This window comes from Artemia sp. Qi Xiang Cuo, chromosome 19, assembly GCF_049724085.1.
Source record: "Artemia sp. Qi Xiang Cuo chromosome 19, ASM4972408v1, whole genome shotgun sequence".
NCBI classification, from domain to species: Eukaryota; Metazoa; Arthropoda; class Branchiopoda; order Anostraca; family Artemiidae; genus Artemia; species Artemia sp. Qi Xiang Cuo.
The window spans coordinates 58,852,977-58,878,791 of NC_142812.1; the positions used below are offsets into that span (position 1 = coordinate 58,852,977).

Genomic DNA, 25,815 nt, shown 5'->3' on the forward strand with positions numbered 1-25,815 from the left:
CTTAAGTTTAGGCAGGGGCGAATCTGCAGCATTTTTATTGGAGGGGCAAGAAGGGTCTGAATCTGGTTAGTCAAAGGGCTTGGGATGTATAATATTTTTTCTCTCCATATTATTGGGGGGACAACTGCACCCCCTTGCCACCCCTAAACGACGCCCCTGAGCTTAGGAGATGAATAAAATTCTTATAAGAAGTAGTACGACTTTAGTTTTTGAAATTTTTGAAAGATAAACGAAAGATACTAAAAGTAAATAAACACCAATATATCAGCAGTGCGCAGCTGATCAATTTTGGTGTCGCGCACCAAAAAATTTCCCTGCGTGCCACCACCACGTATAATTAGGGTTTACCACAACAGAATTTTTTAGTCAGTGTGGCTTAGGGAACTAATTTACATATGCGCTGAAGTGCTCAGTACTAATGATTTGGATTCTCTAGCATTCATACTCAAATATATTTTTTTGTTTTGAATTTAGTACTTTTATACCATAGTACTTTTTTTTTTATAACGCATCTGGCACTATTATTGGTTGTTGTTCTGAATCACTCGATAACAGACACAGAAATAGGTTCTGATAAACTTCATTGTTAACCAAGAGTCATGGCCATTTTTTAAGTCATGGTCTTAATTTTAATACTTTAGCAGATAAATATCAAAAGTGATATAACCATTATCTCCTAGACCTTACAAAATGTCTAGCAGTAGGCTGGACTCCCAAAATTATGATCATGATTCCAAAATGCAATGCGACTGGGCAAACGTCGAAATTTTACGGAACATGAATTTTTCCTTTATACAAGACAACAGTGGACAATAGGCAAATAATTAAAAACCATTCTCGTGGTCGAAATTTGATGTTTCTTATCCACTTCTTAAGATTTTATTGTTACTGTTGATTCTTTATTGACTTCAACAAATCCTTATCTGTATGTATTAGGCTAGCCTATTGGGACTTAACAATAAATTAGTGATCCCAAGGACATTATCTTCTTCCTGAACAATTTTTTTTATATCAATGGTTGAACTGGTAGGCTAGAATTCTAGATAAAAGGCTTATACCTTGGAAGTTGTTGAGCTAGGTGAATAAAACCAGTAGGAATGGATATGGAGCCTTAATGATTCCTCAGGAAAGGGAAACTGCTTATCTTTTATTGCATTCAGGGCTGGATTTAAAACTTTGATACCTACATCTAAACCTAAGTGTTTTTACTTCTCCATTCTACAAGATTTTCAGGGAAATCCCTGAAAATAGTGGAAGTACTGAATAGAACACAACTGATGAGCCAAAATAAAAGAGAGAGGTGATACCAAACTCTCAGGGAGACATCTGAGTTTATAGCCTAAGTGGCCATGGAATTCCTATGCAGTTTTAAAATCACTTTTCTATGAAGAGGCAGCAGTATGGCAGTAGAGCACATCTGGCACTTTAACAATTAATCCCAGCTGTCCAGTTTTTGATAAGAAAAAAATCACAGTGATAACTTATTATTTTCCCTGACATTGTGCACCTCTAGGGCCAGGCCTAGTGAGCTTGTTGGTAAATCTTAGCCTTGGATTGACTAGTAGTCACATTTTTAACCATTGAAAAGCATTAGGCCTATATGATTGCAGAAGCCCTTAAAGGGGCCTCTAAGGTATTTCATTTTTGTAACCACACAAATAAGTTAACAACACTAATTAACTTATTAAAAAGTGGTCAAAAACATATCACTAATTTATAAATAGGTTGCTGAAGAGTAATATATTCTAAAAATACTTATTTATAACAATTCAAACCTCATTTATTAGGCAACTCAAATATAAACCATTTTCCCACTGTTTCAAGTTTTGTCCAAGAATATCAACAAAAATAGCTCTGAATTTTGTGATTTGAAACTTTGCAGTGGGCCATATAATTTAGCTAGGATGAAATTGAAAACATCATTTGCTGCTTATTTTATGCTGTTTCATTATTCATATAAATTACCTTTGGGGCCTCTTTAATGGCTCAAGATTTAGTTAGCCCCAGAAGCAATTATTGAATTATGAAAGAGTATAAAAAAAGGCAACAAATGATTTTTTTACTTTCATCTTCACTAAATTATAAGGCTCACTGTAAAAATACCCAGGGGGGGGTACATTGTTATAAACACAAATATGATATTCAGGAAGAGGATAAAAGGAGGCATTTAATGGTTGATTTTATTAACAGGTATCCTTCTAGAGACTACTACTTCTATTTGCAACTTGCTGCAGTACCAAGCTACATGAGAACAACACATCTATGCATACTTCTCCATCCCAATCTATTCAAAACATCACTCTTTACACCCTCACAAAACCTCCCATTTCCCTTAAATTTTACCTTATGACATCCTCCCACTCCATTTGGAGATGACATGATTTTGTTTGGTCCTAGACAATTTGCCAACAAAAAACAATCAATGGCAATCTCTCATCCTTCATCCACAGAATATGTCTTAGCCATCTCATCACTCCCTCAGTATAGCCATAGAAAGTAGGATTGAAATACATTTTTCATATAGCTTACTGTTTAAGATACAGTCTGTCAGTCAGGTAACCAAAAACAATCCATAAGCAATTTCTCTGGAAAACATTTAGCAAAACCTCCTCAGTTTTTTGGAGTGCCCATGCTTAAGGACTGTACTTGACCATTGTCATCACTGAATCTTTCAATGTTCTAATTCTGGTTTGCAGAATTAGAACATTCAAGTAGAATAGCCGGCTTGGCTATTCTTTTAACATCTTCACTAATAGTATTACCCAGCTATGTCCACTTGATCGATATTTTCATTACCCAGAATCATTTACTCCTAGTCTTATGACTTAGTCTTCTTACCATTAATTTTTACACCTATTCTTGCACCCTGAACTCACAAAACATCTCAAAATTCATTCATTTTACTAACATTTTCATCTAGGATGCTTGAATTATCCAAATCTAGGAGACTTTTACTTACCCATTTATTCTGTGTTCTCTTATTACCTTTGCTCTGCTTCTTAGGACAAAGTCCATCATTATGATCCATATAAAATGAGATTGAATGCCACCCTCCTTAACTCCTCACTTAATACAGAACCACCTAATAACCTCATTTCCTACCTTAACTACAGCAGTATTATTCTTGCATATAGCACCAATCACTTTAATGTATTTATCTAGTTTACCATACAAGGATAGGGCCTATGGTAAATCCCTTCTGTCAGCTGAATCAAATGCTTGCTCATAATCTATGAAACTAAGGACCAAAGGGGTCTTATGCCTCAGCCACTTCTCAATTTCTAATCTAAGAGTGAAAGTTTAGTCAATGCATCCTCCACCTTTCCTAAAACTGCACTGTTCTTCCCTCAAAACCTTATATACAACATTTCTAAGTCTAAAAAGTATCATCATACTAAGTAATTTGCTTTCTCAGAAACCTGGCTAATGCCTCTATAATTACTACTCCCACTCTTATCAACTATATTATGGAGGGGTTTAATTATTGTATTCCTAAAATTGTTAGGCCCTTCCCCATGTTAAAAAATTATTCATAATATGCAGTAACTTATTTCCAACCTCACAACCACCATACAACACTATCAGTACCTGGGGCTTTATTACTTTTTAATCCTTTTAGTTATGTCACTAATTCTTCCTCACAAAATAAACCTTCCTTCATGTCTAAAGTGTCACAAACTTTTTCATCCTTTTCTATATCTTTTCCTGTAACTCTCAGGGGGGTAGAGGGAGGGTCAACCCCCCTGAAGTTCCAAGGTGTCAGAACATGGTGCCAACACCATGGAATTCAGCTTATTTTTTTAGTTTAATTTAGCTTATGTGTCAGCATTTGTTGGCACACTGGACAATTTTTTCAGCACATTCCTTATGCCCCACCCCCTCCCAAACTGAAAACCCAAGCTGCAGCCTGGTAACTCTCTTGTTAATTGAACTAATTATTTTATCTTTTTCAGTAGCATAGTAATAAATAAGCTCAAAAATGATACTATGAAAGTAACATACTTAATTGTTGGTAAGTTTCTGGGCTTTGTATGGCTTTTAGCTGGTGCCACCCTTACCCCAAAGAGAAATCCTAAATATGCCACTGATCTGGGAACACCAGAGGGGGGGTATCAGAAAGTGAATATGACATTTTTAAAGAGGATAAAACAAGGAGTCTAGTGGTACTTCATTTACTAGTATATTTTGTGATGTGGAGCTTCTAATATGCCCTGTTACAAAAAATGATGTTATTCATTGTTCTTTTTTCAAGTTTTCTTGTTGTTTATATCTTCCCATCATGCAATTGTTAACAACTCTATCTCATATGGATATTTAGTGGAAATACATGTACAAAGGCTTAATGAACATGAGGGGGAAACAACAGCAATACCTAAGATCCCAGTCTTGGCCCAGTCCAAAAATTTTTTGATGGAAAGTAATTGAAGCATTTTGTATTCAATCTTAAAACAGTTATTTGATGTTTGCTGTTCTTGTTGATTTTTCTCCTCCAAAAATGGATGTTTCATAGTTAAATATGGATCCTTTTAAGAGGTCCACTAACTATACTGGCTTGTTTAAGTTAGAAGCCAACTTCAAATGGGATTTGCGGTTAAAACAGTTCAACGCATTCAGCATTTTACTGAACAGCACTAAAATACAATTGCATTAGAAAGTTTGGAGATTGCTCCAAGCAGTTTTTCCCCCATTAAGCCTATAGTTGCTACCATAAAATATGGTAGCCAGTTGGTATGAAAATATACCACCACCTTCATATGCATTGCTAGTATCAGGTCTCAGCTGCCTTTAATGTGCATATAGTTGTTGTTTTTTTAAAGCTTGTAGTTAACCTATTAAATTGCCTGTTGGTAAACTTTGGAACCTTAATTAGTGATTATTTGAAAAAAAAACTACGTTTTATAAAGAGTTAAAGAGGCTGAGTCACAAGTTTGAACCTTAAAACATACAGGGATTAGGAGGTACAGTTGGGGGCTGCTGCCCCCAAACTCCCCGCTTTTGCAGCCTCTTTTGTTAAGTATTTATTTTGGGGGTCTGCCGCCCCCCTCAACCCCTGCTTTTTCCCTTGCAAAGAAATGCTTTGCAACACAAACGAAGTCCGCTTGAATTTTTTACCATAAGAACATCCTATTGCATCTCTTTGATTAGAAACAGTACTGAGCATTTGCTGGATTTTTTACAGGAGATTTTTCCCTAACCAATAACAAGCTATAATGTGATGAACTTGGTACAACCAACTGATTGCAGGCTACAGGACTTAAAAAACCCTAACAAAAGTGGCTGCAAAAGCAGGGGGTTTCGGGGGGGGGCCAACTGCACCTCCTAATCCCGGTACGTTTTAAGGGTTGAACTTGTGACTCAGCCACTTTAACTCTTCAGAAAACGTAGTTTTTTTCAAATAATTTCTGCACGTTTTTGTACAGTTTATTACTTATTATTGCTTGACTAACTGTTAGCTGATTGTGTCAGGAGTTAAGGTTGGGGGGCTGCCGCCCCCCAAACCCCACACTTTTGAAGATTCTTTTGTTAAGGCTTTTAATTCCTGAATACTCAAATCAAATGCACTGGAAGATTTTCTTTCTTCAACTTTTCTTTGAGCATGCGGGTATACAGCATGTTATCAAAGCAGTGGAAACTTACCTGTAAGCTGAAGGCTGACTGTGATATTCTTCTGGAGACACCTGTTGAGCCAAAGGATTTAATAGATTGGATATAAAAAAGAAACTGAGTTACTTTTTTAAACTTTAAATTTAAGAGATAGGCTACTGCTTTAAATTCAATATATAAAAAATATACTCTGACGGGGAATCGAACCCGGGTCTTCCGCATGACAGGCAGGAATAGTGACAACTGTATCTTGATAAATTATTTATCAAGTAGTCTCTGCAATCTATTTTCGATGCAAGCAAATAGAAAGTATGATTTTCGTTTTTTGACAAAAAAAAACTTATGGGAAAGAGCTGGAATTTTTGGAAGCTTGCTGTTGGTCTTGTCAGGTTAAGAGGACTATTTTAATCTAATTTAATAATGAAATACTATGCTTTCAGGAATTTCATAAATTAACATGGGCTCTTGTAGGAAAACGAGGTTTTTCGTAAATGTAAATTTGGGGGATAATTTTTTTGGTCTGAAAATCTCCCACTCCTTAACAGGTCGAATTCTGCTTCGAATGAGTCCTCATTCATCCGGATCCGTTGCCACCTGTGGCCTGTAGGCGTGGCTAACAAAAAAAATTGATGAACATTAAGTGGCTATATTTGGTTTTTGGAAAACAGGGAAGGAGTGATCAGATTGAGCTGAAATTTTGTGGATAAGCTCCCAGGCTCTAGGAAAGCTTATCCTTTAAATTTCAGCCCGATCGGACAATGTTAAAGGGGGGCTGTGGTTGGAGTCTCAAAAATTAACATGGGCTCTTATAGGAAAACGAGGTTTTTCGTAAATGTAAATTTGGGGGATAATTTTTTCGGTCTGAAAATCTCCAGCTCCCTAACAGGTCGAATTCTGCTTCGAATGAGTCCTCATTCATCCGGATCCGGTGCCAACTGTGGCCTGTAGGCGTGGCTAACAAAAAAAATTGATGAACATTTAGTAGCTATATTTGGTTTTTGGAAAACAGTAATCGGATTGATCTGAAAATTTGAGGATAAGCTCCCAGGCTCTTGGAAAACTTATTTTCTAAATTTCACACCAATCGAAAAATGTTAAAGGGGGGTTGTGGTTGGAGTTTCAAAAATTAACATGGGCTCTTATAGGAAAACGAGGTTTTTCGTAAATGTAAATTTGGGGGATAATTTTTTCGGTCTGAAAATCTCCCACTTCCTAACAGGTCAAATTCTGCTTCGAATGAGCCCTCATTTATCTGGATCCGTTGCCAACTGTGGCCTGTAGGCGTGGCTAACAAAAAAAAAATTGATGAACATTTAGTGGCTATATTTGGTTTTTGGAAAACAGGGAAGGAGTAATCGGATTGAGCTGAAATTTTGAGGATAAGCTCCCAGGCTCTTGGAAAGCTTATTCTTTAAATTTCAGCCCGATCGGAAAACGTTAAAGGGGGGTTGTGGTTGGAGGGTCGGAACTTCTGGCCCACTTTCCCCTATGAAGATAAAGTCGGAGGGGGGTGAAATTTTGTATGTTTCTTAGTTTGAGCTTAGGCTACAAAATGCGATCACCACCGTCTCTCTGCGACTGCTAGGACCAGAAATCGCTTAACATTGTGGTGAGTCGCCTCTTTAAAGAGGCACAAATGTGCCTCCTTGATACAGCCATGTAGTGTTTTCTTTTCTTATAGTTTGATATCCTAAAATAGCAAAAGAACCAATTCTCAATATAGAGAATCTTGTAAATGGGCTTTTGTATTTTTTTTTTCAGGTTGAAATTTTAGGACTAATTGCTCAAAATGACAGGAGTAACAAATTTAGCTCCAAAAGCTGGTGCAACAGAAGTTGAGAACAACCCTTCAAAAGTTGTGGTGGTGAGCAAAGATTATCAAAAGTCTATACAATGATATGACATTTTTTTTATCTCTCCAAATTAAAATTAAGCAGCAGACAACATGGTAACTGGCCCATTGTGCTGCTTTGCTAATAAATTTAAATTGATCTAATCTGTCTTTACCTAGTTTTCAACATTAAACACATGATTTTGTTTGGTAATACTAAGTTTGGTTGTTTTATTTTCTTTTATGGCAACTGACTAGGAAGAAAAAATGAAGAATGACTTTTAAATGTATTGCTAAGCAATCAATTTACTATTAGATGTTCACCATTCTAAGTAAGTGTTAAGTAACTGTCTAGGTATTTAGGCATATCCAGTGACTTAGGGTATTGCATTTTATGCTATTTATTATGTATAATGATTTTATAGTCATGTTTTCTTTTTCATGCCTCTTGTTTTGGAAACATTTTTGTAATAATCTAATGTTAAATTTGTGCATAATCTCTATGACAGCTCCCCTGTTGTAGCACAGTAGATTGATCCTCCACTTGGGATTGCAGGGATTGAGTATTAGATATATTTCCCCTGGGAAATTCCTCTGTAGAAAGATTTAATTCCTGGAAAATTCCTCCACAGAAAGATTTCCTTCCCAGAAAATCTCCCACTGGATTACTGGATTTCAGAAATCAAGGATTTTGCGAAATTTCGGCCGGTTTTGCAAAATGTTACCGAATTTCTACCTGATTTATGCCAAATTTTCTTAAGAAATCAAGAATTTTGCTAAATTTCGGCCGATTTTGCAAAATTTCTGCCAAAATTTTACCGAGTTCCAAAAAAGTGAGGGGGACTTTAAAGACCAGAACGTCACTTGCGATTTACTGAAAGCAATTCTTATTTTGATCTGTGTTTTCACTTGTCAATACATCATTAAAATATTTTGCATTGCTGTGATCTGAAAAGAAAGGTAATTCAAGGAAAATTCCCTGGCAGAAAAGTCCTCTCTGCAGAAAATCCCCCTCCCCCGAGAATTAATGATGATCATATCTTTAAATTTGAAAGTATTTGAAAAATCTCCTCTGAGAAAAACTCCATGGGAAATCCCCCCCCCCCCATGAAAAAATCGTTCTGGAGTTTCTTTTTTTTTCAGGTTCAAATTTAAGAAGTTTTAGGGTAATGCAGGAGTAATTGCTAAGAAATGACAGGAGTAAAGAACGTACCTGCAAAAGTAGGTGCAGCCAAAGTTGAGAATAGTTCTTTCAAAGTTGTTGTGGTGAGCAGAATTTATTAAAAGCCTAAAAAAGATTTGACATTCTATCAGTATCAATAATAATGATACTAAATAATAATGATACTAACTATTGTTATTAGTTATTACCCATTAATTTATTAAATTAAGAGAGGTTAGAGTATTAAAAAGGAAAAAAAATTATAGATATGTTGAATATTACACAAGTCCTTGCGTTGTTAGCCTTGATGATGACAGTCTTGAATTGGCTTTTGACGTGTGGTGATTAAAACCATTTTTTACATCACTAGATGTAAGATACAATGTCCAATAATTTATTTATGCCTTTTGGCTTGACTTCATTAGTAGTATGTTAATACACAGTCCGAGCAGTGCTTGTGTAATATGTCTTACCTCTACCATGCACCTATTGATCCGAACCCTATGCCTAAGGCATGAATGTATACAGTGTAGTCTAATCGGTACATTGACTTACCATGGACAGTGACATATTACTACGAATGATACATGAGTTACCAGACGGGTTTCTGAGGCAACATCCACTTTTTGGGGCCAATCAGAGATGTTTCTACTAACGCTATTCCATATATGATAACTCGATTAGTAATTGAATGCAAATAAAAGGAGCGATTTTCATTGTAGTTCATATAAGTAAGAGAATTGAATTCAGAGTCAAGGATGTATGGTGTTTTCGATTGCGAATTCATTGGCTTGAAGAAGTCATCATGTGGGGTGATTTTTGAATGTGCATTTTTATTGCTGACTACAGATCGTAGAGAAGTCTCTTGTTATCACTGGCATATCAACTACAATATGTATGCGTACAATAGAGACATTTGGCGCAATACATTATGCGTTATAAACAAACTAGGTTTATATGATAGTGATACCCCCATTCTATGATGAAGGGAAGGATCTATCCGTGGTACAAAAGGAAGTTAAAGAAATATGTAGTTTTTTTGAAGTAACAGCACTATACGTGAAAGGGAATGTACCCACTGACAAACTTTTATTCGAAAAATGCAAATATGATATACCAATATTCAACTTGGAAGATTTTAATTGTGAGAAGTTTCCGAGTAAAATACACAACCCAGAGGACGAGGTTCAATTTTTTAGCAGATGGGTGCCAATAAATATTCCTGCTCGGAATATGTGTATAAGATATCCAAGAAGAAGAAGAACAACAAAATCCGTGATATTGATTGGGATCACACCAAGTGGATGATGAAGGATGATGAGTTTTTATAACATCCATCACCCCCATGACTATCCAACGGTCTATTTAAAGACCAACAAATCTATAAGCAGTTCGTAACCATGGTCATATGACTCTTTTCTGTGCTTTGACAGAAAAAAACATCGCATCGTACTAGTCTGAAATAGTTTTTTTTGTACCATGTGAAAAAATTCACAAAGGGTTTGATGCAATGAGCGGATAATCAGATCAAGCCTCGGTATTACTTACCAAAACTCCAAAAACTGAATGCTGAAAACTAATTAGGTACAAAAGGTAGTTTAGTTTTAATTCTGTATCCAAATATGTATAGTTTACTAGGTTTTAGACTATTTGTTGAAGTTAAAAACAAAAGCCAATCCTCATAAATTAAAGAAAAAGGGGGAATACCCCAGTAGGGACCGACTTTCAAATCTCGGGTTGAAGTACCCTTTTTAAGCATTAGAAGATATCATGCAGTGACAAAGTGTCGTTTACAACTGGTTTTGTACAGCAAAATAAATATTTTGGGCTAAATACAACAAAAAAGTTATCAAGCATAAAGGCTACGAGAAAGGCAATCAACTTAAAATTATCGAAAAAGTTTGTACACAATCTTTTATATTCTGAAGGTAGGATGCCAAGCGACATTTTTCATATTTGAGCATAAAAGCAATAAGTTAAAGGTGAAATACTTTTATAGGCAATGGTTCGGAAGCTTCATTTGGATTTGATTTTGATGTTGGATAAAAATTCAGTCATTTCTATAGAAACTGCATTACTTTCACGGAAAACATCTTTCAGCGTATTTTAAGTTTAAATGAAAAGTATTAAATGAATATTCATATTGGTTTTTATTTTGCGTAAAAATTCGTTCATTTTGATAGAAACTATAATAGTAATTTTAATATATCTTTCAGGAATTTTTAAGTTTAAACGGAATGTAGTAAATGCAACTTCATTTTGATTTTGATTTTTTATAGAAACTGCAATAGTTTCACGAGAACCTGCTTTTAGCGTATTTTAAGTTTATATGCAAAGTATTAAATTCAAATTCATTTTGATTTTGAAATTCGTTCATTTTATAGAAACTGCAATAGTTTCACAGGAAGCATTTTTCAGCGTGTTTTAAGTTTAAAAAGAAAAGCATGAAATGGAAACTCATATTCATTTTGATGTTGGGTATATTAGTCATTTTTATAGAAATTTAGTCATTTTTATAGAAACTGCAATAGTTTCACGGGTACTATCTTTCAGCGTGTTTTAAGTTTAAATGAAAAGTATTCAATGAAAATTAAATATGATTTTGATGTTGGATAAAAATCCATTTATTCTTATAGAAACTGCAATAGTTTCACGGAAAACATCTTCTGATTTAATACATGCAATAAACTAGCTAGTATTTTAAATAGGGTCTAACGTTGTAGTATACTAAAAAGTTGATACTAAGAGAGATGTTGATGAGAAGAAAAGAATTTTAATAATGAATTCAGAACAATCCATAGAAATCCTTGCAAATCAAGTAGTAAGGTGTATGTGAGCACGAACCGTCAAGGATCATAAGCACCAACGACCCTCACTACCAGAGATCACAACTCCCAAAGGTCCCCTATCCCCAAACTCCAAGGGGGGGACCTCTCCTCCAAAATTTTGCCCCCCCCCCCATTTGTTTTGTATAGTTTTTTTATTGAAGTTTTTTTTAACTTTTTTAATTATTTTTTTAACATAACATATTTTTCAATTTTTTTTACATCTTTTAGAATGACATTTAACATACTTAAAACGTAAAAAAATCACATTTAATATTTTCCAAATTCAAAATGAGAGTGATATAGAAATGTTAGTCGCAACTTTAATATTAGAAAAATATTGTTTGTAGTAGCACTTTTTTTTATTGGACTAAATGTTCTTTTGGACTTCGAAATTATTCAACTTTTTTTAACACTATCTTAAAATGACATGAAATAAGCTTATGGCTCTAACAAATGTACTCTATGCTTGCTCAGAGACACAAAGCGACTTTCCCACTGATACCCTATGGCTGGTTATTGACATTACCTAGTTTATTGTGTGTATTAAATCAGTGTTTTTTACGCAGTGGAACGATAAACACTTGTCATATCTTAAAAAAAAAAGTAAAGATGGAGCATTTTAAGAAAGTGTGTTCACATGTTAATGGTATTGTAGTATTGAATGCCGACAAGGAGAAGTATTTGAACTATGAAACAAGTACAAATGGTAGCACTATGGGAAATGAATGCGTGCATTGTCAGGACAGCAAGGAATTTAATTTCTTTGGAGAACCAAAAAAATTCAACTCTTATGATGGTGGATATGCAAGAATGAGATATCCAGAGATGATAGCACTCAAAGAGAATGCCAACATAAAAATAATGGTTGATGAAGAGGGACATTTTCTTTCTAGTACTTGTGGTAACATGCTACCTCTTGTTACACCCCATCGTCAACTTTCGGGTATTAGCATTTAATGGAAGATCAAAAGAAGACATGCATACTCTTCAACTAATATCATAAACCATATCTTGTCTGCGTGCGGAAACTGTTACCTGTGAAAAAATAATATGATAATAGACAGTGAAATTGCCGGAAAAATAAAAAGGGCATTGGCGGAAAATATTACTAAATAATATAAAGATGAATAGATGAAAAACAAAGTGTCAGCAAACATCACTACCATTAATCAAACAATTAATGAACCAAATAATAGCAAAGATGATATGCATATTGAACATGTGGATGACCCCCCATTAGAAATGTGTTCACATGCTAGTGTTATTGTAGCATTGAATGCTGACAAGGAGAAGTATTTGAACTATGAAACAAGTACAAGTGGTAGCACTTTCGGAAACCGTATGCGTGCGTTGTCATGACACTAAGGAATTAAATTTCTTTGGAGTACCAAAACAATTCAATTATACAAATGGTGAATATGCGAAAGTATTTATTTCCAGAGATGTTAATACTGAAAGTAAATGCCAACATAAAAATAGTAGGTGATGAATAAGGGCTACTTCATGCTACTGCTATAGGTAACAAAGTACCTATTGATAGAGCCTATCGTCATCTTTTAGGTATTAGAAATCAAATGAAAGCAAAGGGGAAAAGAAAGGCCTACTCTTCTACTAATATTATAAATCCTATCTTGTCAACGAGACGGAACTGTTACCTGTGTAAAAGTAATCTTGTAATAGACGGTGAAATTGCTGGAAAAATAAAAAGGGCATTGGTAGAAAATATCACTTAGTAATATAAAGATGAATCGATGAAAAACAAAGTCAGCAAACGTTAGTACCATTGATCAAACAGTTAATGAATCAAATAATACCAAAGACAAAACGTATATTGAACCTGTCGGTGACACCAGTAAATATTGTGTATGACTCAAAATGGAATCATGATTATTCTACTGATTACGAACTAAGAGAAGACAATAGCTATAATATCAAGAGAGAACTTGTTGAACTATTTAGTGGAACAGATACAAAATGTCCAAAGTTGCTCATTGATTTTAATAATATATCATAATATATTTTTTGTATTAATATTCTACATGTCATTATTTCATCAAAATTATTCTATGCATTACATTGTTATACATCCCGTATTTTTAGAATGGACAAGCATATTAAACCTCCAGAATGTCTATTAAAACATCGCGGATGTAAAAACGAGATTTTACACACTTCTATTATTAGACAAATGTGATAACATTGACAAAATCAAAGTATCAGAGTGAATAAAATTTTCTATCAACATCTTTTGTCGGATATATCGGATAAAATTGACCAAGTCTAAGTATCAGATTGAATAAATTCTTTATCAACATCCTTTCTCGGATACGTTGGATGACATTGTTAAAATCTATGTATTAGAGTGTATAAATTCTTTATCAACCCCCCCTTTTGTCTGATACATCAGATAACTTTCAAAAAATCTGTGTATTAGAATGAATAAATTCCTTATTATCATCTTTTGTCGGTTACGTCGAACAAAATTGACAAAATCTAACTATCAGAGTGAGTAAACTCATTATCAAAATCCTTTGTCGGATATCTTGGATATAAATTGACAAAATCTATGTACCAGGGTGAATAAATTCATTATCAACATCCTTTGTCTGAAATATCGAATAAAATTGACATAATCTAAGTATCAGAGTTATTAAATTCTATATCAACATCCCTTTCTCGGATACATGGGATAAAATTGATAAAATCTAAGTATCAGAGTGAATAAATGCTTTATAAACATCCTCTAAATGCATTATCAACATCATTTGTCGGGTATATTGGATAAAATTGACAAAATCTAAGTATCAGATTGATTAAATTCTATATCAACAACTCTTTCTCGAATACATGGGATAAAATTGACAAAATCTAAGCATCGGAATATATAAATTTTTTTATATCAACATCTATTGTCAGATACATCGAATTTAATTGACAAAATCTAAGTATCAGAGTGAATTAATGCTTTATCAGCATCCTTGGTCGAATATGTTGGATAAAAGTGACAAAATCTAAGTACCAGAGTAAATAAATGCATTATCAACTTCATTTGTCGGTTATGTTAGATAAAATTGACATGTCGGATAAAATTGACAAAATCTGTCAGAGTGAATAATTTTTTTTTATCAACATCTTTTGTCAGATACATCGAATATAATTGACAAAATCTAAGTGTTAGAGTGAATAATTTTTTATCAACATCCTCTGTCAGATACATTGGATAAAATTGACAAAATCTAAGTATTAGACTGAATAAATGCTTTATCAACATCATTTGTCGGATATGTCGGACAAAATTACCAAAATCTAAATATCAGACTGAATAAATTCATTATTAACATCCATTGTAGGATATCTCTGATAAAATTGACAAAATCTAAGTATCAGAGTGATTAAATTCTATATCAACATCCCTTTCTCGAATACATGGAATAAAATTGACAAAATCTAAGCTTCAGAGTGAATAAATGCCTTATCAACATCCTTTAAATGTATCATCAACATCCTATGTCAGATACATCGGATAAAATTGACAAAATGCAGTATCAACATCCATGTTAGATCGGTTATAGATGGCAGTATACCCGCTCAGACACTTAGTCATAGAGAGATATGCAAAAATTTGGGTTCATTTAGGTTCACCTTATAGGGGTACACCACTATAAGTGAACCAAAATGAACCCAACTTTTTGAATATCTCTCTATGACTAAGTGTCTGAGCGGATGTGCTGCCATCTATAACCGATCTAACATGGATGTTGATACTGCATTTTGTCAAATTTTTCCCATATATTTGACACATGATGTTGATGATACATTTAGAGGATGTTGATAAAGCATTTATTCACTCTGATACTTAGATTTTGTCAGTTTTATCCCTTGTATCCGAGAAAGGGATTTGATATAGAATTTAATCACTCTGATACTTAGATTATGTCAATTTTATCCGACATTTCAGACAAAGGATGTTGATAATGAATTTATTCAACGTGGTACTTAGGTTTTGTCAATTCTTTCCAAGATATCCGACAAAGAATTTTGATAATGAATTTATTCACTCTGATAGTTGAATTGTGTCAATTTTATTCGACGTAACCGACAAAAGGATGATGATAAGGAATTTATTCATTATGACACACAGATTTTGTGAATGTTATCTGATGTGTCAGACAAAGGGGGAGTTGATAAAGAATTTATCCACTCTAATACATAGATTTTGACAATGTTATCCAACCTATCCGAGAACGGATGGTGATAAAGAATTTATTCAATCTGATACCTAGACTCGGTCAATTTTATCCAATGTATCTGACAAAAGATGTTGATTGAAAAAATTTATTCACTCTGATACTTAGATTTTTTCAATGTTATCGCATCTGTCTGACAATAGATGTATGTAAAATCCTTTTCTTACGTGTCCGATGTTTCAATAGACATTCTAAACGTTTGATATGCTAGCATACTATAAAAATAATGAATGCATAACAATGTAGTTCATAGTATATTTTTAATGAAATAATGACATGTAGAATATTAATACAAAAATATATTATGATACATTTTTAATATCAATGAGCAACTTTGGACATTTTGAATCTGTTCCATAAGATAGTTCAACATGTTCTCTCTTGATATTGTAGCTATTGTCTTCTCTTAGTTCGTAATCAGTAGAATAATCATTATTCCATTTTGAGTCATATATAATATTTACTGGTGTGTCACCGACAGGTTCAATATACGTTTCGTCTTTGGTATTATTTGATTCATTGAACTGTTTGATCAATGTCAGCACGTTTGCTGACACTTTGTTTTTCATCGATTCATCTTTATATTACTTAGTGATATTTTCTACCAATGCCCTTTTTATTTTTCCAGCAATTTCACTGTTTATTACAACATTATTTTTTACAAAGGTAACAGTTTGGGCACGTAGACAAGATATGGTTTATTATATTAGTAGAAGAGTAGGCCTTCCTTTTCCCCTTTGCTTTCATTTGAATGCTAATACCTAAAAGATGACGATAGGTTCTATCAATAGGTAGAATGTTACCTATAGCACTAGCATGAAGATACCCCTATTCATCAACAATTATTTTTATGTTGGGATTCTATTTGAGTACTAACATCTCTGGAAATGATACTTTCGCATATACACCATTTGTATAATTGAATTGTTTTGGTACTCCAAAGAAATTTAATTCCTAAATGTCATGACAACACACGCATACGTTTCCGATAGTGCTACCACTTTTACTTGTTTCATAGTTCAATTACTTCTCATTGTCAGCACTCAATACTACAATAATACTATACATGTGAACACATTTCTAATGGGGGGTCATCCACATGTTCAATATGCATTTTATATTTGCTATTGTTTGGTTCATTAATTCTTTGATTAATGGCAGTGACGTTTGCTGACACTTTTTTTTCATTGATTCATCTTTATATTCCTTAGTGATAATTTCTGCCAATGCTCTTTTTATTTTTCCGCCAATTTCACTGTCTATTATCATATTATTTTTACAGAGGTAACAGTTTCGGCACGTAGACAAGATACGGTTTATGATATTAGTAGAAGAGTATATATATCTTCTTCTGATAAGCCGTTGAATGCTAATACCCAACAATTTCCGATGGGGTGTAACAAGAGGTAGCATGTTACTACAAGCACTAGCAAGAAGATGTCCTTCTTCATCAACTATTGTTTTTATGTTGGCACTCTCTCTGAGTGCTATCATCTCTGGATATCTCACTCTTGCATATCCACCATCATAAGAGTTGAATATTTTTGGCACTCCAAAGAAATTAAATTCCTTACTGTCATGACAATGCCCGCTATACTTTTCCAATAGTGCTACCATTTGTACTTGTTTCATAGTTTAAATTCTTCTCCTTGTCGGTGTTCACTGCTACGATACCATTAACATGTGAACACACTTTCTTAAAATGTTCCATCTTCACTTTTTTAAAGATATGACTTATGCTTTTATCGTTCTACTGCGTAAAAAATACTGATTTAATACATGCAATAAAATAGGTAGTTTCGTTAACCGCTCATAAAGTATCAGTGGGAAAGCCGCGGTGTGTCTCTGAGCAAGCATAGAGTGCAATTGTTAGAGCCATAAGCTTATTTCATGTCATTTTAAGATACGTGAAAAAAAGTTGAATAATTTCGAAGTCCAAAAGAACATTTAGTCCAATAAAGAAAGAAAAAGTGCTACTACAAACAATATTTTTCTAATATTACTAGTTGCGACTAACATTTCTATATCATTCTCATTTTGAATTTGGAAAATATTAAATGTGATTTTTTTTATGTTTTAAGTATGTTTCATGTCATTCTAAGAGATGTAAAAAAGAGTTGAAAAAATATGTCATGTTAAAAAAAATGATAAAGTTAAAAAAAACAAAAAAAAATATAAAAAATGGAGGGGGGGGGGCAAAAACAGTGAGGGGAGGTGGCCCCCTTGGAGTTTGGGGATAGGGGACCTTTGGGGGTTGTGGTCTCTGGTGGTTAGGGTCGTTGGTGCTTATGATCCTTGACGGTTTGTACTAACATACACCTTACTACTTGATTTGCAAGGATTTCTATGGATTGTTCTGAATTTCATTATTAAAATTCTTTTCTTCCCATCTACATCTCACTTAGTATCAACTTTTTAGTATACTACAACGTTAGACCCTATTTAAAATACTAGCTAGTTTATTGCATGTTTTAAATCAGAAGATGTTTTCCTTGAAACAATTGGAGTTTCTATAAGAATGAATGGATTTTTTTCCAACATCAAAATCAAATTTAATCTTCATCGAATACTTATCTTTTAATCTTAAAACACGCTGAAAGATGCTTCCCGTGAAACTATTGCAGTTTCTATAGAAATGAACGAATTTCAAAATCAAAATGAATTTGCATTTAATGCTTTGCATATAAACTTAAAATACGCTAAAAGATGGTTCTTGTGAAATTATTGCAGTTTCTATAAAAAAAATCAAAATCAAAATGAAATTGCATTTACTACTTTTCGTTTAAACTGAAAAAATCCTGAAAGTTCTATAAAAATGACTATTATATTTTCTATAAAAATGAACGAATTTTTATCCAACATAAAAACCGAAATGAATTTGCATTTAACACTTTTCATTTAAAGTTAAAATACGCTGAAAGATGTTTTCCGTGAAAGTAATGCAGTTTCTATAAAAATGACTGAATTTTTATCCAACATCAAAATCAAATTCAAATGAAGCTTCCGAACCATTGCCTATAAAAGTATTTCACCTTTAACTTATTGCTTTTATGCTCAATTATGAAAAATGTCGTATGGAATCCTACTTTCAGAATATAAAAGATTGTGTACAAAATTTTTCGAAAATTTCAAGTTGATTGCCTTTCTCGTAGCCTTTATGCTTGATAGCTTTTTTGTTGTATTTAAGCAAAAATATTTGTTTTGCTGTACAAAACCAGTTGTAAACGACACTTTGTCACTGCATGATATCTTCTAATGCTTAAAAAGGGTACTTCAACCCGAGATATGAAAGTCGGTCCCTACTGGGGTGTTCCCCCTTTTTCTTTAATTTATGAGGATTGGCTTTTGTTTTTAACTTTAACAAATAGTCTAAAACCTAGTAAACTATACATATTTGGATACAGAATTAAAACTAAACCACCGTTCGTGCCTAATTAGTTTTCAGCATTCAGTTTTTGGAGTTTTGGTAAGTAATACCGAGGCTTGATCTGATTATCCGCTCATTGCATCAAACCCTTTGTGAATTTTTTCACATGGTACAAAAAAAACTATTTCAGACTAGTACGATGCGATATTTTGTTTTCTGTCAAAGCACACAATAGATTCATATGACCATGGTTAAGAAGTGTTTATAGATGTGTTGGTCTTTAAAAAGCCCGTTGGATAGTCATGGGGGTGATAGGTGTTATAAAAATTCATCATCCTTCATCATCAACTTGGTTTTATCCCAATCTATATCACGGATTTGGTTGTTGTTCTTCTTCTTCCTGGGATATCTTATACATATAATCTGAGCAGGAATATTTATTGGCACCCATCTGCTAAAAAATCGAACCTCGTCCTCTGGGTTGTGTATTTTACTCGGAAATTTCTCAAAATTAAAATCTTCCAAGTTGAATATTGGTATGTCAGATTTGCATTTCTCGATTAAAAGTTTGTAAGTGGGTACATTCCCTTTTGCGTATAGTGCTGTTACATAAAAAAACTACATATTTCTTTAACTTCCTCTTGCACCACGAATAGATCCTTCCCTTCATCATAGAATGGGGGTATCACACTATCATATAAACCTAGTTTGTTTATAACTCATAATGTATTGCGCCAAATGTCTCTATTGTACGCATACATATTGTAGTTGATATGCCAGTGATAACAAGAGACTTCTCTACGATCTGTAGTCAGCAAAAAAAATACACATTCAAAAATCACCCCACATGATGACTTCTTCAAGCCAATTAATTCGCAATCGAAAACACCATACATCCTTGACTCTGAATTCAATTCTCTTACTAGTAGGAACTACAATGAATATCGCTTCTTATATTTGAATTCAATTACTAATCGAGTTATCATATATGGAGTACCGTTAGTAGAAACATCTCTGATTGGCCCTAAAAAGTGGATGTTGCCTCAGAAACCCGTCTGGTAACTCATGTATCATGCCTAGTAATATTCCACTGTCCATGGTAAGTCAATGTACCGGTGAGACTGCACTGCATATTCATGACTCAGGCGAGAGGTAAGACATATTACGCAATCACTGGTGAAACCTTTATGTCACTGTCCTTGGTAAGTCAATGTACCGGTTAGACTACACTGTATATATTCATGCCTCAGGCATAGGGTTCGGATCAATAGGTGCATGGTAGAGGTAAGACATATTACGCAAGCACTTCTCGGCTGTGTATTAACATACTACTTTCATTGCAGTTTATTTGATATTCTATTTATAAGAAATAGCTATCAGGAACAAAGATAAACAAGAAGAATGTTTACTTTATCCTTCGCCGGTTTTGACCTCTTCAGAAGAGTAAGTATATTTGGTAAATCACTATGAGTACTTCAATGTACGGTATTTTAGGTGTCGCTTGGAATTGTTATGCTGAATGGATTTTTGTCTGACTCTACCTGACTTTGTAACTTGGTTCTAGAAGTCCCCCTTCCTTGGCGATTCCCCCCCCTCGGAAAATACCCCTGCAGAAAATACCCCACCTCCCGGTAAATACCCCCCCTGGAAAATATGAGTTTATTTTTTTAATTTCCGTAGGGGGAAGGAATTTTTGTACTTGCGTATTATGCGCAACTCACTCTAGTTTATGTTGTGTAAAATTCGAGAATGCTCTGTTTTTGTTGTTGTTGTTGTTGTTAGTTTCTTCGTTACTTTAGAAGTAAATTTGGGCTATAGACTTGTACATTAGGGGGGAGGGGGGAAAAGTATAGCGGGTCTGTATGCAAAGTGTGTTTGGTACAATTATTGTGCATATCAGATAGATAGATAAATACGTGTATTTTCCGCGAGGGTATTTTCCAAGGAGGGGGTATTTTCTGGGGGGTTAACCCCTCCCCCCACCATTCACTATATTCATTTATTTTACTTTAATGTGTTCATGGCCATATATTTGGCTTTAAAATGCAGTTATTTAACTATTTATCTAATAGGCAGAATAACTGTACCAAACACATTTTGCATACAGAACCGCTGTGCTTTATCCCCCCCCTAATATACAAATCTATAGCCCAAATTTATTTTTAATGTAACAAAGAAAATAACAAAAAAAAGTGTTTTCTCGAATTTTAGACAGAGTAAACTTGAGTGAGTGGCGCATAATACACAAGAACCAAAATTCCTTCTCCCTATGGAAATTAAACAAATAAACTCAAATAAAATTCTCAAATTTGGAAAGCCTTATTTTCGACGGGAAGGGGGGGGATAAACGCTGGACACCTTGTAACTTATCCCCAAGTGAAGCATAAGTCATTCACGAAATTGCTTACTCCAAACTTGCCAGTAAGGTTAATAAGTGCGCAACTGAATTAGCAGCTATGAGCAAAATGCTTGGGTTGTATGCCTTCTCCTTGTAGTGCTGAATCACTCCCATACAATGCTGCCACTTTATCCGCTACTAAGCTGATTTTGTTGCAATATTAGACAATCCATCTTTGGATACTTTTTCCAGTAGCAACATTTAATAGTCTAAAAAGCCACTACCGAATTTATATTGTTAAGGAAGACGTTTTCAGCAAAACTTGAGGAGTCTTTACCTGCGATCAGGTCTCTGCAGAGTTGATTGCTGGTTCTGCTGCAAATAGTACCCTGAATCTAATGACTAAAGGGATTGATTGCAAGCCCCTTGAGATTGTGTACGGGATATCTAAGGCTGTAATGGCAGACAAATTAACCAATCTTGTGCCAGGTTCTGCTTGTAAAATTCAAATTGGTGAATCCTGATCCTTTAGGCTTGAGTAGGCTGGGCTGAATGGTTCTTTGAGTTTAAGGTAGGGCTTGGTTATGGAATCGATCGTATTGTGTCATATAGGCTAATCCCACGTAGGCCTAGGTGTTTCTGCTGTCATTCAGTGTCCGACACTGTAAATCTTCTTATGTCAAACTATAATGCAACTTTAACGATAGGCTTCCTCTGCATCAGGTTGACAGCTCTTTGTTTGCAGGCCCTCACTTCTGCAGTAAAATATCGCCCTATATTGTAGCTCCTAAGTGCACTTACTGTGTTTGTGACCATGTATTGTTTAGTTTTTATGGCAAAGTCATTAGGGCTGCTATTACCCAAAGGGACAATAATCAGTAACACTGAATTTTAGCCTTACTTGCTTGAATATAAAAGACACTAAAGATACAGACCATCTATTAAATGGGCTGCTAGATCACGAGGTTTCGTTTTTATCAGAGTACTTGCTAATTAAAGACAGTGTCATTTTATGAAATATGTCACCTCGTTATTTTCTTATTTCTCATGAACCTCGCAAAGGTTGCCGGAGTTTCATAGAGAAGCCTTCTATTTTCTTATGAAGTCCCTTATCTACCCATCTCTGATCTTTTCAGTTCCTAGTATTCTTGCTGTGGAGCTTGACACACCTTTTTTTCATCAATATTTTCCTTGGAATTGGCAGTAGTCTCAAGTCATTTAATTTGTTTTTCAAAGCTTGCTGCACTCTGAAATAAAAACTGTGGAATGAGCTAGGCTTGTCCCTGGAGTGGATAATAGGTGGTGACTTGAATACCAACAATGCTGGTTCTACTAATCGTTGTGAGCTGCTGCTTGATTGCTTAACAGATGGCTACCATGTTAAAAAAAACAATTCTTTCTCTTTTATGTATGTAAATAACCTTGGTAGCTTGACCTCGAACCTTAATAACGCGATAATGTCAAGCCTCTCAATTATCCAAATGACAGCTACTGCTGATGATGAAAAAATTACTGGTGACCATCAATTGCTGCTGCTGATGGTGAAAAAATTGATGGTGACCATTTGTTGCTGTATGCCGACGATAATATCGTTTCCATGTTGATTGAATGTTGATTGTTCAAATCTTTTCATGTACACACGGTTGTTATTTAAAATGTGTTTATATCAGTCATTGGTTCTTGATAACTTTATAGTGAGTAATGTTATGTCAGTTTAAAGGATCCTTATTCTTCTTCAAGCTATTATCCCATTAACCGTTTCGTGTTTTCTCAATAAAGTTTTGAATATGTTTCATTCCCTGATACTGTAAGAATGAGAAAAAAACTATGAAATACATCATATTTAATTGGAAGTATATACCCCTTTTTTCTGCTCTTCTGTTTTGCAATTGTTTTGCCACCACTTCCATTGTGCCATACTATAAGTTGAAGTACCTTTCCCTGTACTGAATATCAATAAACCACATAGTCCCCTTATTACTACTACTAACAACTTACGGCAGCCCCAAGCCACCTGGGGCCAACACAGCTAAGCACGCTCCTCCTCCATCCCAATCTATTCAAAGCCTCCCTCTGTTCACCATCCCAGGAAGTTCCCATTTCCTTTAAATCTTTCTTTATGACATCCTCCATTGGGTAATCACCGCTCCTTCCTCAGAAGGGTTTTTTGATGACAGTGCAGATTGCACTATGATTGAAGTTGAAAAAATTTCGGAACCTTAATCGAAATTGACTTTCAAAGAGTTCGACGTGAATATAAAAGAAGGAAGTTATCAAATACCCCTAAAAAGATTTTTCGGAATCTTACTGATGTTCTTGTTAAACCATTGCCCAAACCCCATTGTTTCATCCACCCTCTCATGGAAAGCGTTGTCCTTCAACACAGTGATATTGTTAACATCAGAATAATCATTTTCAAGTTACTAAAATGTGGCTTCACAGTTAGTATTTTGAAATAATGACGTACTAAATGTTGTGTTTCAAAAATAAGCAGATATTAATAGAGTTATTCAAATCTACTGAAAGCAACCCAGTTAAATCTGAAAAGTAGAAACCACCATTTAAGCATTACAAAACTGTAGTTTTCAGTATGCACCTAGAAATACCCCTTGAGGAGCTTAAGGAGCAACTTGAGGAGCTTAAGTTTTTTATAGTTGTCGATGTGTAAAATTTAGCTGTAAAAAATTAATTGCGTCACCTCAATAAACAGTAAGCTCAATCAACAGTAAACTGTTCATTGAGTTTTTTACTCCAGCAACTTGAGGAGCTTAAGTTTTTTATAGAAGTCGATGTGGGTTAAAATTTAGCTTTAAAAAATTAATTGCGTCACCTCAATAAACAGTAAGCTCAATCAACAGTAAACTGTTCAGTGAGTATTTTACTCCAGCAACTTGAGGAGCTTAAGTTTTTTATAGAAGTCGATGTGGGTTAAAATTTAGCTTTAAAAAATTAATTGCGTCACCTCAATAAACAGTAAACAGCAAATTGAATAAACAGTAAACTGTTTATTGAGTTTTTAATCTGGGTAAAGCCTCCGTTCGCTTCATGGCATCAAATATGCTCCAGAAAAGAGATTTGAAGTCTTTTGTTCTAACGAACCAGATTCTTGAATCAGCCAAATATCAGCGAAACAAAAGGAGCTTATATAACTGGATTGTTAAATTGCAAACTGGAACAACAAAATTTATAGGTCTGCTAATCAAGACCCTTGATTTTGGACCTTCAGTTTATTTTAGAGCCAAGTCCTTGGATTCACAATCTAGTTAATGAACTGGTAATCCCAATTGTTGGTGTAATAGATTTTTGGGATATAGATTGTCAATAAAAAGATAGATTTTCGTTCCAAATTTTGAATTCGCAATCTAGTTTGTCATTGTAAAAATAACTTTAGCTTTTTTCCTCCCTTCTAGTTATATTTTTCATTAGCTCCTGGGCTCATTAGCCTAGGGTTTAGTATTCGCTTCAGTTCGATGACAAGCTATGGATTTAAGGGTCGTAAGTTGTGAGCCTTGCGATAATGGATAAATTTTGATGCTTGTTTTTAGAATAAACAAAAATAATTTTCTTACTGTCACTTAACTGTATTTTTCTTAGACATAATTTGATTGAAATTCTGATCAGGCTTGTAAATTTTAATTTGCGGTATTTCCAGGTAAAGGATCTATTGCAAAGTAAATACGACAGAAAGTTTAGGATATGCAATGAACTTAATTTGATGTATTTCCAGGTAAAGGATCTATCGCAAAGTAAATACGACAGAATGTTTAGGATATGTAATGAATTTAATTTGCTGCATTTCTAGGTAAAGGACCTATCGCAAAGTAAAAGCGACAGAACGTTTAGGATATGCAATGAATTTAATTTGCTATATTTCCAGGTAAAGGATCTATCACAAAGTAAATACGACAGAACGTTTAGAATATGCAATGAAGGGCACAGTCTGGGAAATTCTCTAAGCTCCGTGATTAGAACACAGTGAGTGTCTTTCTCTTTTCTCTGTCCTCTTTTTTCTTTCTTCTCTTTTTTCGCTTTTTCTTTCTTCTCTTTTTTTCTTTTTTTTTCAGTTTAAAAAATCAAGTTTTTTTAATCTTGCTTCACCAAAGCAAGATTTACCAATATAGAGGGACATCTTTCAACTTTTGTTAGAGTTATGGTATTTTTATCAAATCAGGATCGTCAATTTAATAATGACCTGATTCTTACCGAATTAAATTGTAAAATTTTTGGTCAGATTGTCCAAATTTTTACATCAATCTAAGACAGTAAAAAACTTGATAAACTAGTATATTAATGGAGTTTTTTTAAATGACGAATAAAAATACTGAACAATTTTTTCCTACTTTTTTATCTTCATACAATAAAATTCAGTACTTTAATTCATCAAAAACGACTATATAGTAAAAAAGAAAAAAGAACGAAATGCACAAATAGCTTCTTC

The 25,815-nt window shown here is 34.1% G+C and overlaps 1 protein-coding gene across 1 annotated transcript; it reads left to right on the forward strand.

The window, feature by feature from the left end:
• The first annotated feature begins 825 nt into the window (after window positions 1-825).
• LOC148941058 (uncharacterized) lies at window positions 826-25,372 on the forward strand. Its single transcript, XM_089105439.1, has 3 exons — window positions 826-925; window positions 7,366-7,468; window positions 25,255-25,372. Exons 2-3 carry the CDS (start codon window positions 7,394-7,396, stop codon window positions 25,354-25,356), a joined length of 177 nt encoding a protein of 58 aa, XP_088961565.1. The 5' UTR covers window positions 826-925; window positions 7,366-7,393; the 3' UTR covers window positions 25,357-25,372.
• The last annotated feature ends 443 nt before the right edge of the window (window positions 25,373-25,815 follow it).